Below are 16,021 nucleotides of genomic sequence, written 5' to 3'. Positions count from 1 at the left end.
TTGTGTATGTTAGGAGACCCGCACCGGGACAAATAAACACGATGATAATTCTGTTTCTGGAAATTAAATATTTTTTATATTATGTAGAATTACCTCACTTTATTCTCCTTCCTATTTTTACTTTACTTAACATCTTTTTATATAACTTATTTCTTCTACGAAGGGACGAGATCAGATAGCCTATTTTGCAATACATCTTGTTTGATTCCACCGGATGGTGACAAAGTAAATGCATTTTCTTCTATGATGACATGTGCACAGTTGTTAAGATGTCAACATCATCAAATATACCATCTGGCACATTTATATCCAACCCTTTTGGATGGTCCACCTTACAATTGTCTGAGCCTCACAGACTGCTAGTTTCTTATTGGTTATATTAAAAAATGAGTTTTTGATAGCTCAAGCTCGGGAGTAACTCATAAGTTCTCTATTAACTCCGACAAGAATATTGATATTCAATTACTAAGCAGTCCTTAACCTCAACTCACGGTAAAAAAAAAAAATAATAGTAAGAACAATAGTTGCAACATTAATTTCTGATTCAAGTGTACATTTCAGGTATAAAGGTATAGAACATTTATATTGTTCCCATTATCTATTTTTGAAGCTTTCTTCGAGGATTAAGTTTATATAGAAAATCATGATTCCCAAATTTTTGGAGTATAAAATGGTCTGTTATGCTCTTCATAGGGGCCAAATTTACTGTTAGATCACCAATTACTGCGCATTAATTTGTTGAAAGGGTAAACTATTGACGTTAAAAGTTAAAAGATACACTATTTTGCGATAATAGATACATTATAACCTCACAATGGCAGAATCAGGAGCAGTTTACCTTCTTTCTTTTTCCCCAAGATCAACCCTCCTTCCACCTCTTATCGAGTACTTGAACTTGGACATCAAGATTTCGGATAGAGATGACCCAGAGTACAAAGCAGCCTTTCCTTTGAACAAAGCACCAGCTTTTAAGTCCAAGGATGGATGGAAGCTTCACGAAGCAATGGCAATCTTGCAGTATATTGTCTCGTTGAAGCCAGAGAGTTGCCAATATAAGTTCTATGGAAACAATGAGCGTGAAAAAGCCAAAGTCTGGCAATGGGTTTCTTTTGCAAACTCTGATTGCATCCGCATCCTTGCAGACTATTTGTACCATAGTACTACTGAGGAAGAAAAGAAGGCAGCTGCAGCGAATGTGACTAAGGCTGCTAACGAGTTTGAAGATCAGCTCAAGCAGACTAAATACTTGGCTGGAGCCGAGTGTACGTTGGCCGATATCTTCTGCGTTAATCTCTTTGCGTTGGGAGTTGACAGGCTATTTAACAAGGAGTTCTTCGCCAAGTATCCATCGATTCACAGATGGTTCAGGGAGGTTTGCGATAACGATCCAATTCTTTCACCAACTTTGAAGGGTAAAGATGCAACCAAATAAATAATACATCGTTAGATCAATTTTTTATAGACAAATATGACATTTTCATGCCATCAGTTTACTTGTGTTCTACACAATTGTCATGTAAGTGTGTAATGTAATACCGCAGATTCGGGATTGCTGCTTGTCCATAACCAGGATCTCGATGTCGAAACGCAATAATATCTATAAACGTTCTTCATCTGGAATCCAAAAGAGAGCATGGCTAGCCATCTGATTCCTCCAGTCAGCACACTTGCTTCGATAGTAATTTCATCAGAAAAGTCACGTGCAACAAAGTCATGATTCTCATACTAAATGTGGTCTTGCTTATCAAGGCCTGATCTATCAAGTGGGTGTCCTATATGGTAATAATCGTAGTCATCTCCAGATAATATCAACTTCGGCTTTATCCGATACAAACTTTCTCTTGATTATTTAAACACGTTTACTATTTGATACTGCTTTCCCTTAACAATCTGAAAAAGTTTGCTGAATTCTCTGTATCGACCTCCTTATTTGGGATTGCGTTTTTTTTTTTTTTTTTTTCAGAATACGCGAGAATCATCTGGAATACTAATTAATGCCACGAAGTCTTATCTTACAGGGCGCAGTGGTTCTGTGTCTGCCTCAGAGCTGGAATGATAGCTATTGGGATCCAGAAAAAAAAAAGTTTCCCGTGATAATATCTCGGACAGGGTAAGGGTGGGGGAAAAAAAAGTTACCGTTCGCATATACGAGAATATCGCTTTAATCGGCAACAAAAGGTCCCAAAGCCTCTTTATTTATTCCGCCCATAATAACAAACCTTCAAAAGTTATATTTATCAGTTCCGAATCTCATTCATTTTCATTTTAGTTCCATCTATTATCCCGTCTTTATTTCCTTCAGTTGTCAAACTAAAAATAGAGACTACTTTAATCATCACATTGAATATATTTAAGATTAGTTGCTCAAATAATAATAAAGCGTTGCAACTTCATTTATTTATAACGTTTACAAGTTCATCGCAAGTCTTTGCCAACTATGCCAGCAGGTCAAGGTAGAGAAGACTCACAGATTGAGCTGAACGAGATGGATTCCACCGCTACAGCCTCAACTCATGCTGATGGTGATACACAGACAGGTGCAGGCAATAGTTCAGAGCAGGTTGTTGCCGGTTCAACGCATGAAAATCCAACAGTTTCACAATACGATGCTTCGGTTGGCGGCAGTGGGCATAATGAGGAAATTTCCAACGAAGTGGGGGGCGAAACAGTATCTGAGTATTCGGTTGCATCAAGATTAAGAAGTACTGTACGTCATTTGGTTCATAATACACTTCGGAATGCACCACTTCTGAGGTTTATTTACAAGTCAAACAGATACAATCATCTAGGACAATCCGATCATCCAGTTGGTGAGTCAAATGACGGTGTGTTCAGCAATATGTCAGCAAAGCCAACAGTCGGAGAGAATTCAGATGTTACGGAAGAGCTTCCAACTTATGAAGATGCACTGGAGGACCCTGCTCCTCCTTATTGGGAGTCCAGTATAATGGCTGGCTTTGAGGATGAAATATTTGTGGATGGACTTCCTGTGGGAAACATTGTCAGCTTCCTCTGGAACATGATCGTGTCCATCACTTTCCAGTTTATAGGATTTGTTATCACGTATCTTTTGCACACATGCCACGGTGCAAAGAATGGATCCCAGGCCGGTTTGGGTGTCACGTTGTTTTCTTTCGGCTGGACAATTCTTCCATACTCGAGCTCCTCTGCTTTTGCTCCGGGAGACGGTGGCCAAAGGTTTGAGCCGGAGAACCCTTCATCTGTGGATATTGACGACACGATGACCTTAAAGGGTTCGCTAGATGGCTTTGAATCGAGTCTACCATCTACTACAGAGGCTGCAGCGGCTGCATCGGCGGAGCAGTCATCTATATCTCATGACATGGTCTTTTCATACATGCTTATGGCTCTTGGTTCGATTATTTTCTTCAAGGCCATTTACGATTTCTGGTGTGTTCGCAGGAAGGAGTACCGAATAATCCACTCTACAGACACTTCTGCGGTTTAGAAGGTTGAGCGAGTGTGTTTTTGCTTCTCTTGTACGTCGCTCTTTTCCTACCTTTTGTACTACCCATTTTCAGACTAACGTCGTTCGCTGCATAAATGATATTATTCACTTTAATTTAATAATATAGTTTACTTTAATAACTACTCTAGTGTACTCCACCAGTATCATACTCTACTTTCGTAACCGCTCTACTCCACTTAACTACATCCATAATACCACTCTAATCGATGACATCTCTAATTAATCTTCGACAATGTATACAACGGCCGCCCCGTAGTCCTTGCTTTTCTATTCAGTTGCTTCTCTCTCAGCTCAGTTCAAAACGGTCATCATTTTCTCGTATGTGGTGAACACAATACCGCCTCCAAGAAGTAATCTTCCTAGACGAGGAGTTGCACCTTTCCAGAAGGCTAGCAAACCCTCCTCCCTGAAAATCTTGGCAAAGCAGTTGAACGTACCGGAATATCTGGTTCTAGCATCCAATGCCTGCATTCTCGTTTTGACCGTGTCTATAGGCATAGTCGTGTAGACAGTCACTAATCCAGCAAATGCACCAACCAAAAAAGTCATACCAGTTGACAATGGCTGGTCCGGTGGTGTACCACTGGCCTGCTGAATAGCACCTTTAATTCTACTGTAAGTTCCCATACGAACTGCCTGGTTTGCACCCTGACGCATGGCAACAGGAAGGAATCCCTTGTACATTCCTCTCAAGCCAAGATCCTTGACCAATTTGACAGATCCGGTGACACCCTGATACTTTGGATGTGGAAGTTGACGGTCATCGATCATGGCTGTCTTAAGAGACTCGGCTGGAGTAACTGCAAAGATAGATTCCATTAAGCCGGCACCCAGACCCGCAACAACACCCCGTGGCCCACTCAACTTACCATCTTCGTCAACTAGGAGTTTTTTGATGGAGTCAAATCCAAGAAATCTGACACCGGCCTTGGCTGTATTACCAACAACGAAGATTGGGCATCCAACGTAAAGAGCACCGAGTCCTTGGCCTTTAACCACCTTGTACATGAGCACAAATGGATTTCGGCTCATTGTGGAAGATTTAGGCACTAACTGGAGTCTGGTTTTGGTAAACTCGAACGGATAGTTGACAGTTCCCTCGACGGCGCCTGCGACGGCTCCGGCCAGAAAGGACTTCCATCCCTTTTGTGTCTTTTGAGGTTTTTGTGCTGATGACATCGTTGATGAATTTTGTACTTATAAAACCAGCGATCAAAGAACTAACGGTTTGGAGGGAATATGTGACTCAAGCAGCGTAGAAAAAGAGTACGGGAATTCGACTTTGGTAATGAGATAGTCTTCGAAAACTTCATAAAAAGGGTTCACTAGGATTAAAGCTTGAAAATGTGACCACCGGAGATATTTGTATAGTTTTCATGATGATGTTGAATGATCTTTTTTTTATTTTTAATTTTATTTTTTTATTTTTTTTTTCACTTCGTGACTCCCTGTGACGTGGGTCCTCATTGAAAATCTATTGAGTCCGTTCCAACAGCATTGATCAAAAATTTTCCGGCTGCATGAACAATGTAGCATCTCCGTTTTTATTTTTTCTTTGCCGAAGTCGTAAAAAAAAATAGCGCTATCCGGATCTCGCATTACCCTCAATTTTTCACTAAGATGCAAGTTCCGCTTTCTTCCCCAGCTCAAGGTCATGGAATACTAACATATCCAATTGACTGGAATTAAGTATATAATGGCTTTCATCTGTGTGATGACAATAAACTTCGGAATTTCGGATCTCTTATTTATACCTACATACTAATTAGTTAATGTCGCTTGCGTGCATACTTTTTATTGTAGCCCACGTCCCATACATGATCGGAGAATTGCAACAAAATAAATAAATAATATTAAAATAATAGAAACGGTACTTTAATCACGGCTTTGTATTCTATCTTCACCATTCACCATTCTCATTATGATACTCCACAAACTTACCCGTGTCCATTAGCCCTTCAGCAATAACATCAACACTTCTCACAAATTTTGACGACCCACATGTGTATATTTTCACCTTTGAGCTTTCCTTGGTTATTGATTGGATATGTTTGCTAAGATCTGGGCGGCCTTGTCTATGGAAATTTATCAGAGAGCATTCTTTCTCACTAATGCCGTGTCCGGAGTTGCTATCGCTCGAAAATGCACTTTTTTCGTTGGTAACTTGAGATTCATCATCTTCTTTGGATGTATCGTAGACTTCGATGAAAGCATTCTTTTTTTTAGCAAGCCCTGCCAATGGACCAGCAAGGCATTCAATATCAGATTGGCAGTTAGTCAACCACAAAACGTAGTACCTGCTTTTTGTTCCTTCTGGGATCTGGTTCATGATTGCTAGAATTGACGTTATTCCTGCTCCTCCTCCTATTCCAATTATCTTGTCAAACTTTGAATCACTCTCATCACTTTGATGTCTGCTAATTGTACCGTATGGACCATCTATAAGAACCTTTGTCGTTCCATTTGTACAAGCAATCCGTTTTGTCATTCCCTTCTTCACGCGAATGTAAATTTCTAGCTTTCCATCGTAGTTTATTGACTTCACTACGGAGAAAGGATGCGACCGGTAGCACGTGTACCATGGATTGAGAAAGTGCAAATATACATGGCAGCCTGTAAAGAAGATAAAGAATTTGGGTTTGTGAAATGTGAGCTTTAGAATTGTTTTATTGTAGCACTCCACTTGAGCCTCATTGACAAGTCCATTCTGAAGGATTCTCATCACTCGGCAAACCCTGTCAAGCGTCATAATAGCAACTAAAGAGTAAACCCAGCCCATCCATCCAAGAGTATTGCAGTGGAGCCACATTGCTACAATAAATAATATGGCTAACAGCTGATGTAGCACAAGAAACACCTGATACATAATATCTCTGAATAATTTGAAAGCTTGTAATAGCAATACTCCCAAGCAGACTGAACCAACTATTCCCCATTGGAAATAACTGTCCTGGACCCAAGTTGAATATCCGCCACCTTCAACTATTGGATATCTGGTCCAAATGCATGAATGTATGATAGCCATAATAAAGAGTACCCAAGCCACAATTTTATGATATTTGATCATTTGCGATCTCTTATAACCTCCAAATAATACAAATGGGTTGTTTCTTGTGCCCATCAAGTATACAACTGGCATAACAGAAAATCCAATCAAGTCTGTTCTGAAAGACACAAGATCGATCATCTTATAATATTGTGTTGCAAGATATGCTCCTAAAGGTGTATCATAATTGATAATGCATGATAGCAAAACCTCGATACAGAAGAAAAAGCAAACTATCCATTCCCAGGTATTCATACTTAGGAGTTTATCATGAGGTAAGAGTAAGTATCTGGTGATGAATTTCTGGTAAGAAGGTGGCAGTTTGTAGAATATTTCCAACCAATGCCATATTGCAGCAATTCCAAATACACCAAGCCAATATCCCACAGATCCCCATCCTAGTCTTTGAGATAATCTAATAGCCTCAGCAAAGTCAAAATAACTTCTGTAGTAGTATATGAAATTTGTAGTTGGAATCGAGACCGGGTGTTGCAAAACATTGGTGGTATCCTCTTCTGAATATGGCTCAATGTAATCTGTAGCATTCTTTTTGAAAGCCAACATATCAGAGAGCGTGTACGTGAGATTTGCCTTTGCCTTACATCTTTTCATGATATGCTCGTATCCATGGGTAATTTCATGTGTACTGTTTCCATACTTCTTGATACAGTTTGTCACTGTTCCTAACCATTCAATACTTGCACATTGGCAAGACCATATATTCACATTCATATGACCCGCATTATCTGAGCAGCCCCAGTCTAGAGTCCGGGTAAATGATGTACATGCCTCAGCCAATGGAGAATCATAAATCACCAAGCTGGTTGCTGTTGTTAGCAGGGTAGAGAAAATAAACAAGAAATCAGAATTTCTGGTTCTCATCTTTACTTAATGGCTTTCACAATTTCAGCTTGTTGAGGCCAGAGCTAATGGATCTACAAACGAATTTTCATAACTTTTGAAACTGCAACCCAAGAGGGTGTATCTCCTTATATAATTGCATTTAGGACTCTAGTCTTGTCTCTTTTTTTTTATTCTCTCTGTCTTCTTGTCCATAGAACTGACCAGTTGTATTCATTAGATTTTACTGCACACAGGTTGTGATTGAAAGTTTTTCAGGAAACATTTCAATGTGTCGGTTGAAATATTGTTGTCCTCTGTAATGAAAGGTAGGTGTAATTTTATTTTCTCGAAAAACGATAATTTGCTCGTCTAAACGGAAAAGATAACAATAGAAATCAAAAACATTTTTCCGATGAGTTCGATATTTGCTCACATCATAACTAGCTGATCAAATAGATAATAACTTTTAAGATTAAAAAGCATAATTATCGGTTATTGTGTCGTCTGACCTGTTTTTAATTCTGGTCATCTATATACTTCGCATACCTAGTTGTACATAATTTGCGCATTAGTTTGCATTTTTGTTCGCAACCCCTCACAATTAATTTATTTCTATTAACTTCATTCAGCATCACTCATTTCCTCCATTTCCTCAAATATCGCATCATCAATATCTTCATCGTCCATATCCTGATCCGAGTCCTTCGTTGCATCGTGTTTCTCCTCTGATTGGTTATCAGGATTCATTTGTTCACCAGTTTTCTCATTATCTTCATCTGAAATATCATCAGTATGTTGCTTCTCAGGTGAGTTTTTATTTTTCTCTTCATCAGATGAATTTTCATCATTCTTACCGTCTTCTTCATCAGCCTCTTCAAATGCTTCAAACTCGTCTACATCATCTTCATCGTTCTCACCATCACCATCTTCCTCTTCCTCCTCTTCATCTTCTTCCTCTTCCTCCTCTTCGGCTTGTCTCTGTCTAAGCTGTGCATAGTATGCTGTCAATGCATTTAATTCCTCGGTAGTAGCACTGCCTGAGGAAGGTTGCTTGTCGCTCTTTTCCTTTGTTTCATCTTTAACTTTTGCAAGCACATCTGATTCCATCGATAATCCAGTACTTGGTGGCTCCTCCCCCTTGATCTCAACTGCAGTGTTGTTTCCACTTGTGTTATCCTCCTCATCAGAACTGTTAAGAATTTTAGAGTTCTCCTGGGATACGGATGGCGATGGTTGTGACAATTCTTCTTTATTTGTATTTTCATCCTCTTGCTTGACTGGACTTTCCGCATGTTCGAATCCTGGCTCGACTTTGGGCTTTGTAACACCCGATTCCTGTTTAACTTTGGTAGAGTCTTCAGATTCACCTTCTATCTTAACTTGAACATTAGCTGAATCCTGCTGCTGTTCAGTAGGAATCGGTTCATCATGTAAAACACCCAGACTACCCCCTCCAACAGCACTCTCTCTATGCCAAGAAGGCAGTGCGTTCTGCCTGAGCTTCTCGTTCCTCTTCTCTCTCTGCATTCTCTCCCTCTTTATGTCCTCATCATCAGCGGTAATCGAAACATGAATCGTGGCCTGTGACCTCCTTGCAGCGGCAGATGTTCCATCGTTACCAGCCTTCTTCCGACGGCCAGTTCTGTTTGTAACTGTGTATGCGGCAATGGAATTCGATGATGGTGGGACAGCTTTGATGAGGGCAGTCTCAAAGTTGTTATCATCAACTTTCATGGTATCTATCTTCTTCAAAGATTCAATAATTGGTTCTAGCTGAGCCATCAAACGCTCTAGCTTTTCTTGTCCCTTCTGTGCCTCTAAATCGGTATCATCTTCCACAAGGGTATCGCCACACACAGAACACTCGAATCTCATTTTATCCTCACTTAAAAGGGATGGAACATCAAGCAATGAGTACTTGGCATGGCATGTTGGACAGACGTAACCTTGTGGATCATTGAACTGTCCAATCTCATCCTTCACAAACTTCACCAAGCAATGGACCTTCCACTTGATGGAATCGATGGCTTCCAAATAATGTATATAGTAGTATGCTCTAGAAAGCCATCTGTATTGACCGGCCGGTCCACTTGTTTCTTCCTTCTGCGTATAAGACGTTATCAGCCTATCATCCAACAACCGATTACAGAACGATCGGAAAACCTTTTTGTGCATACACGTGAGCTTTAAGAGGTCCTCCTCGTAAAGAACAGAGTGGAACATAAGTGCCTCTAATATTAGCACACATTGATGTGGATAGAAAGACCGGGCCGCCAACCTGAGCAAATGGAAAACCTCATTTTCGACCACCTGACGCTGAGCATTCATCTCCTATGTTCAAATTGGGTATTTATCAGATCTGGATCGTCCTGAAATGTCAACTGAATGAACTAGAAGATAACTCATCACGAGATCTTTATCTCGAGTTGCCGCATCCACTTCAAAAAAAAAAAAAAGGCCCAAGAAAAGAAAATATATTTCTTTTCAGAATAATCGACGCGTCTGCATAGTCAAATAATATGTACGATTTCTCTATCATTTTCCCCACCCATAATTGGTCTCCGTGAATATGATGATGTGTCATTTATTTATTTATTAATCTCAGCATCTCATTGGGTGTATCAATCAGATCTTAAAAATATTTTCATATTTTCGTTTGAATGTCAGCAAAATGGCTAAATAGGTTAAATTGAATTTGTTAAAGCAGCATGTTCAGTGAGACACAACAAAAAAGTTGTATGGGTATCAGAAATCTGAAATTCTCTGAATACTAAAAACAATGTGTATCTCATCTAATTCAAAAAGCCAACACCGTTTGCAAAATCCATAAGTCTGGATGTAAAGGTTCTACATTTAGATGAAATTTCGCTTCGGCCGGTTTGTTTTGATTATTGTTTCATGAAATTTCTCTCCTGATTTTTTTTTGTGTCGATCCACATTCGGTAATAAATAATACGATTGAGTCCAATTTGCAGAATCTTAAATGTTACGAGGAGCATTTATTCATTCGAAGACGATTTGGGGAAATACAGTTAAAGTAGAGGCGAAACGTAAGATAGGGTTGGCTAAAGCAATTAAAGTCAGTATGTAACCATAGTTGATATTTCTTTTTAATTTGTGATCATCTTATAACAAGTACACAAAAAGTAACGTTGACAAGTATTATGATGTAAGTGTATTCTAAAATGTTTACCGGATTTATTTGATTTCACATGAAAGTACAAGTCGGGAAGTGTGGCAAAGGGTTGAGGAAGAAAAACAAGGTGCATACATAAACTCAACGATAATTTTTGTGTGCTTATGGCTTTGGTACTAGAAGCTACTCTTCTCATTTTGCACATCGATTATACAAATCTGCAGAATGCCAAAAAGCCGTTGAATTTCCAGAAAGTATTTTTAAATGATCTGATCAAGGTAAAAAATGGTGTGTCTGGTCTTATTAGATTTCCAAAATGGTCGGCAAGCGGTTCTTGGGCAAATGTGTAGCCTGTGTTGTTGATTTGCAGAGGCTTTACCGGACAAAGCACGAACCAAAATGAAAGATTACTAGAAATGTGAATAATGTAACCAAACGGTAATGAAAAAAACGGCCCGAGCGAAAGCAAAACAAAGAAAAGTAATTTGCACAGGAAGCAGAATAGAAAATGAAGGAAGAAAAGCCGTATAGTACAGTAGGATGCTTAATCCATTACAATAGAAGTTGTAAATGAATGAACTGAAAAAGTGCTTTCCGCAGGTTTCGCTTATTATAGAAAGGAGACATATCGCAACCGCGCATTCTCAATAGAAAAAAAAAAAAAAAAAAAAAAAAAAAGTGAAAAAAGAGCATACAATTAGTTGTAAGGCCGACAAAGATCATACCACTTCCTCTCTCCCCAAGTATTTAACCCTGATCAACAGTCTCATATCTTTTTTACTATCACTGTTTATAGCGTATTCAAGTACTTTTACTGCGAGCTGAGATTTAGAACTTGTGTGAATGTTCACCTAAACTGTGAAGCGATTATTTTCCGTTGGGCCATATTCACATTCTGGATTATCGGGTTGATTTTTTTTTCCCAATACATACTCGTTTATACTCACATTTGTTTGTACTTTTTCTCCGCTCACAAGAAATCACCAAGGATCATATCCCGTCCTGAATTTCAAGGTCCAGTTCACTTTTAACTTCAAAAGCATCGGTTCACTTTTTGCTTTGCACTTCGCCAATTGAACCAAGATAGTGTTTTATCAATATTAATACCCATTGAAGCAATTGACGGTGTTTTTTTATAATTTTTCCCCGTGTTGCGTCAATTTTTAAGGTATACGAGCTTCACGAGTCATTGCATATCATTAGGCGTCAGCTGGCTGCGACACTAAAGCGTTGCCCTAAAATAAGCAAATAAGCAGCATTTCTTGGAAAAGGAACATTGAATTTTTTTTAAAATGAGCACAGAACGACAGGAGCCTCCTAAGGATCCAGATTTCCTGTCCTACTTGTCATTTCCGTCTAATAAATCAAAGGGAAAGAAGCATATTATTATAGTTGGAGCCGGAATTATTGGTGTCTGTATAGCGTACTACATTACACATCATCCCAAGTTTGATCCCAAGAAGCATTATATTACTATAGTGGAGAGTAAACGTGTGGCCGGTGGAGCATCTGGAAAAGCTGGGGGGTTATTAGCTCTATGGGCTTTCCCTCAGCAAATTGTGCCTGTAAGCTTTAAATTACACCAGGAGTTGGCCAAAAAATATGATGGGGCAAAAAACTGGGGATACAGAAGGTTAACTACAGTCAGTGTTGAGGGAGATATATCAAAGAAAAAGGTTTCGCATGTCAAAAAGCTGCGTGAAGAAAATGAAAAATCACCTTCCCCTGTAGATGAAGATGGTTCGGGTAAATCCGAGAAAAAGACAAGTAGGACCAGTTCTGCTAAGGAGGTGAAACGGAAGAAGGCTCAAAAGAAAATGCCATTACCAAGCAATTTGAAGTGGATAGATCCTAGTTTAATAAGCGACTGGAATTTACTAGGAGATGAAAGTACCACCGCACAGGTTCATCCATATCAGTTTACCACTTTCATGTTAAAGAAGTGCCTTGAAACAGGATGTGTCGAACTTATTATAGGAAAAGCTGAGGACATAATTCTTGATGAGGACTCTGGAAAGTGTGAGGGCTTGATTTACAAGCCTTCAAGTGCCAAAGCACAATATGATAAGACATCAAAGGAGAGGGTTGAGCTCCGCGGTGATAAAGTGATTGTGGCCATTGGACCATGGACTTCAAAGATACTGCCAGATTGCCCTATATCGGGACTCCGAGCACACTCAATCTTGATTAAACCTGAGGATATGAGCAAGATAACACCGCATGCCATATTCACAGAGCTTCGTACTGATAAGCAAAGCTTTGTGAGCCCCGAAATCTATTCAAGAAAAGATGAAGTGTACGTTTGCGGAGAAGGTGACTCGAGTGTCTTAATACCTGAGACTACTGATGATGTTGAAGTTGTGACTGCGAAGTGTGACAAGCTATTTAGTTATGTCTCGAAAATATCTCCGAACTTGGCACATGGAAAGCTTATAAAAAGGCAAGCTTGCTATCTTCCTGTGCTTGATATTCCATCCTCGTCGGGTCCATTGATTGGTGAAACCAACGTTGAAAATCTGATATTAGCTTCAGGACATTCCTGTTGGGGTATTAATAATGCTCCAGCTACAGGTTTGCTTGTGAGTGAGATTGTGCTTGATGGAGAAGCCAAAAGCTGTGATATTAGTGCTTTGGACCCATCTCTATACTTTGATGCGTCTCTAGTTTATGACGATGATGAAAATGATGATGATTACAGTGATGATGGTGATGAAAGCGATGACGAGGATGATGATGATCAGAATAACTCCAGCTATCATGAAAGCACGGAGGAAGAAGCTGAGGAATGAATGTACATTGGCAATTTTTCATAGTGAAAGAAATGGTGGCATTATAAAGTAATTTTATGATTGAATGAATGGTACATCGATTATGATGCTATCTTTCTCTCTTTTTTCTATTTTATTTCTCATCCATACATTCGATTTTACTAGGTGGACAATTATCAGCGGCATAATATTTCCTTTAATATATACCTCTAACGGCTACTGTTTCTATATGGTTTATCCTCTTTCACGTGCAATTTGGCGCTTCGCTAATTTTCTTTCTATTTTTCCTCATTCCTTTACATAGATCATCATATCCTTTTACATATATATTTCTAGTTATCCGGATAGCTATACAGAAAGTCTAAATAATCTGATAGTCCCTAATTTTTTTGTGTTTTGTCTCCTCACTTGCCGTATGTAGTAGTAGCATATTCTGGCACGTTGATTTACAAAAACTTTTGTTAAAAAAAAAAAACGGAAAACGTGGAACATACTCACAAAATATATTAAATTGGAAGTGAGAAATGAAAAAGCCGCCCTTTTTTATTATAACCGATAACCCTTATGTCATCGGTTTCCATGTTCGTTTACCGGATGCTACCTAAGAAAATGACGCCTGAATAATGAAACATCCGCAGGCGGATAAAAAAAAAGTCTAATTTAAGGGAAGAGGGGATTCGCGAAATTCATTTAGTACCCATGAACTGCCGCTATTAATCAGCAAGACAAGATCTGTCCGTCCTGCAACACAATAGTGTAGGGGGTGGGTGTACACAGCATTAAGAAGCAAGAAGAAGGTTGTTTTTTTTTCTTCTTTGACTCGCTTTTTTTTTTTTTTTTTTTTTTTTTTTTTTTTTTTTTTTCAATTCATTTCTAATTGTTGACCATTTCGGGTAGTCTGGCATCTTCTCCGTAACGGGTTCTTTAGTCGTATTTATACTTCTCCTTTCCCTTGAATTTTTTTTTGTGTGGATGATCCTTGTCCCAATACTTGTTTTCTCCTCTTTTTTGTCAAGGCATTATTCTTAATAGACATTCTCAGCAAATACTTTAAAGGTTTAGAACTCTAAAGAGGACGAGTGCAAACAATTCAAATAGAGTAGACAAATTGGCAAGAATAGAAAAGAAAAACTAGATATGTGGAAACTTGTTCAATCAGGACTTTCTGTGGTGGCAGGAACAGCCGAGCCGGAATATGGCCCAGATTCAATTCGTCCAGTTGGTTCTGAACTGAAAGAAGGAGAAAAATGTTACAGAGACGTGACAAGAGATGACTTGAAATTTAGAGATCCAGATCATACGAATATCGAAACGATGGTTTTCTACTTTGAGGATAATGTCCATTCTGGATTTGCACAGATTATACATTCCAACTTAATGGGAATCCATACAAATGCCCAGTTTACATTTAAAGTTTTCAAGAAGGATGAACCAGAGAAATACGTGTGGACTTCAACGAAGTTGGAAAATGCTAAAATTGTTGACGGTACAGACTTTTATGCCGATAATTTGTCGATTGTCCTCGACAAGGAGAATGGAGACACTTATACGATCAACTCTAGTGTGACACCTAAATCAGAGGTGATAAATTTGAAGTTGGTTCATGTTGGTGAAGGTGTTATATTTGGAAAAGATGGAACAACATACTATGGAACAGATCCGGAGAACCCGTGGGGTTCAATGCGGCATCTTTTCTGGCCACGCTGCCGGGCAACCGGAGAGATCATTTGCAGAAAATATAGGCAGCCAAAGGAGGATGAAACTGATGGCAATGGAGAGTTCTTGGACTGGGACTCTACCAATGAGAAGCTTAAGATAAGTGAAGAGAAGTTTGAGATCAAGAATGGACTTGGAATGTATGTCATGGCCATGCAAGGTATGAAGCCACACCATGCAGCAGCAGCTTGGGACTTCTTGAACTATCAGTCTAACTCACACTCGGTGGTGATTATGGAATACACTACCCCTCCTTCGTATAATACCACAACTGTTAGCACGGCAATGGTTGTCGACAAAGATGGAAAACCTGTTCTTTGCACCTTGAATAACAAGACAGAGCATCTTGACACTTACAAAGATGAGGATTGTGGATGGATGGTTCCTCGTAAAATGAAGTATACTATGGAAGGAGTGAATTCTGAAGGTAAGAAGACTACTGCTGTCGTGACTGCTGATTTGCAGAGAATGTCTGAGAGAGTTGATGTTATGAGTGAGATCCCACAGCTCGTTAAAAATATAGTTTCCGGAATAGCCGGAACAAGGCCTTACATCTATCAATACAGCAATTCGATGGAGTTGAAAGTTGACGTTGAAGGAGATCAAATCATTAATGAGAAGGGCTATGGTTACAATGAAACCACATTCATCAGTGATATTTAGCTTTGCGACCATCTAGTTTGTTTGTGATCCGATTGGCAATTTCTTAATATAAAACAAGCTTCATACTTTACCTTCGTGATGACAGGCTTATCTTCTTTCTTTCAGAGAGCTCTGTTTTTTATTTTGTTTCACCTTTTTTATTCGTTATACACTATCTATCATTGAGCGTTGTCCCACTCTTTGATTCGTGCCTGATTTTGTTTTTCTCTTTTCCTTGCGGTCCATCTTTATCATCTAATCCAGCATTATTATTTTTCGGGACTTTAATGCAAATAATAATGCTACCTAATGCTATTTCTTCTCTAACTAATACAATTAACACTTATATTTTTAATACGAGCATCTCTCTAAATGTAAAC

At 39.0% G+C, this 16,021-nt stretch overlaps 7 protein-coding genes across 7 annotated transcripts; 4 read left to right on the top strand and 3 right to left on the bottom strand.

The window, feature by feature from the left end:
* Positions 1-814: 814 nt before the first annotated feature.
* On the top strand, positions 815-1,432 carry BRETT_003653 (uncharacterized protein; the record flags this gene model as incomplete). The annotated part of the gene is made up of 1 exon (XM_041282158.1): positions 815-1,432. One exon carries the CDS (start codon positions 815-817, stop codon positions 1,430-1,432), a length of 618 nt encoding a protein of 205 aa, XP_041135997.1.
* A 1,005-nt stretch (positions 1,433-2,437) lies between these two features.
* Positions 2,438-3,469, top strand: BRETT_003652 (uncharacterized protein; the record flags this gene model as incomplete). Its single annotated transcript, XM_041282157.1, has 1 exon — positions 2,438-3,469. The coding sequence occupies one exon, from the start codon at positions 2,438-2,440 to the stop codon at positions 3,467-3,469; it is 1,032 nt and encodes a 343-aa protein (XP_041135996.1).
* A 312-nt stretch (positions 3,470-3,781) lies between these two features.
* Positions 3,782-4,669, bottom strand: CTP1 (CtIP- endonuclease; the record flags this gene model as incomplete). The annotated part of the gene is made up of 1 exon (XM_041282156.1): positions 3,782-4,669. The coding sequence occupies one exon, from the start codon at positions 4,667-4,669 to the stop codon at positions 3,782-3,784; it is 888 nt and encodes a 295-aa protein (XP_041135995.1).
* Positions 4,670-5,390: 721 nt separating this feature from the next.
* On the bottom strand, positions 5,391-7,418 carry BRETT_003650 (uncharacterized protein; the record flags this gene model as incomplete). The annotated part of the gene is made up of 1 exon (XM_041282155.1): positions 5,391-7,418. The coding sequence occupies one exon, from the start codon at positions 7,416-7,418 to the stop codon at positions 5,391-5,393; it is 2,028 nt and encodes a 675-aa protein (XP_041135994.1).
* A 582-nt stretch (positions 7,419-8,000) lies between these two features.
* BRETT_003649 (uncharacterized protein) lies at positions 8,001-9,707 on the bottom strand (the record flags this gene model as incomplete). The annotated part of the gene is made up of 1 exon (XM_041282154.1): positions 8,001-9,707. The coding sequence occupies one exon, from the start codon at positions 9,705-9,707 to the stop codon at positions 8,001-8,003; it is 1,707 nt and encodes a 568-aa protein (XP_041135993.1).
* Positions 9,708-11,807: 2,100 nt separating this feature from the next.
* Positions 11,808-13,304, top strand: BRETT_003648 (uncharacterized protein; the record flags this gene model as incomplete). Its single annotated transcript, XM_041282153.1, has 1 exon — positions 11,808-13,304. The coding sequence occupies one exon, from the start codon at positions 11,808-11,810 to the stop codon at positions 13,302-13,304; it is 1,497 nt and encodes a 498-aa protein (XP_041135992.1).
* Positions 13,305-14,420: 1,116 nt separating this feature from the next.
* Positions 14,421-15,662, top strand: BRETT_003647 (uncharacterized protein; the record flags this gene model as incomplete). Its single annotated transcript, XM_041282152.1, has 1 exon — positions 14,421-15,662. The coding sequence occupies one exon, from the start codon at positions 14,421-14,423 to the stop codon at positions 15,660-15,662; it is 1,242 nt and encodes a 413-aa protein (XP_041135991.1).
* Positions 15,663-16,021: the final 359 nt, after the last annotated feature.

This window comes from Brettanomyces bruxellensis, chromosome 6, assembly GCF_011074885.1.
Source record: "Brettanomyces bruxellensis chromosome 6, complete sequence".
In the NCBI taxonomy this organism is placed as follows: domain Eukaryota; kingdom Fungi; phylum Ascomycota; class Pichiomycetes; order Pichiales; family Pichiaceae; genus Brettanomyces; species Brettanomyces bruxellensis.
Note: the sequence above shows the minus strand (reverse complement) of the source record. Positions and strands in the feature narration are given on the sequence as shown.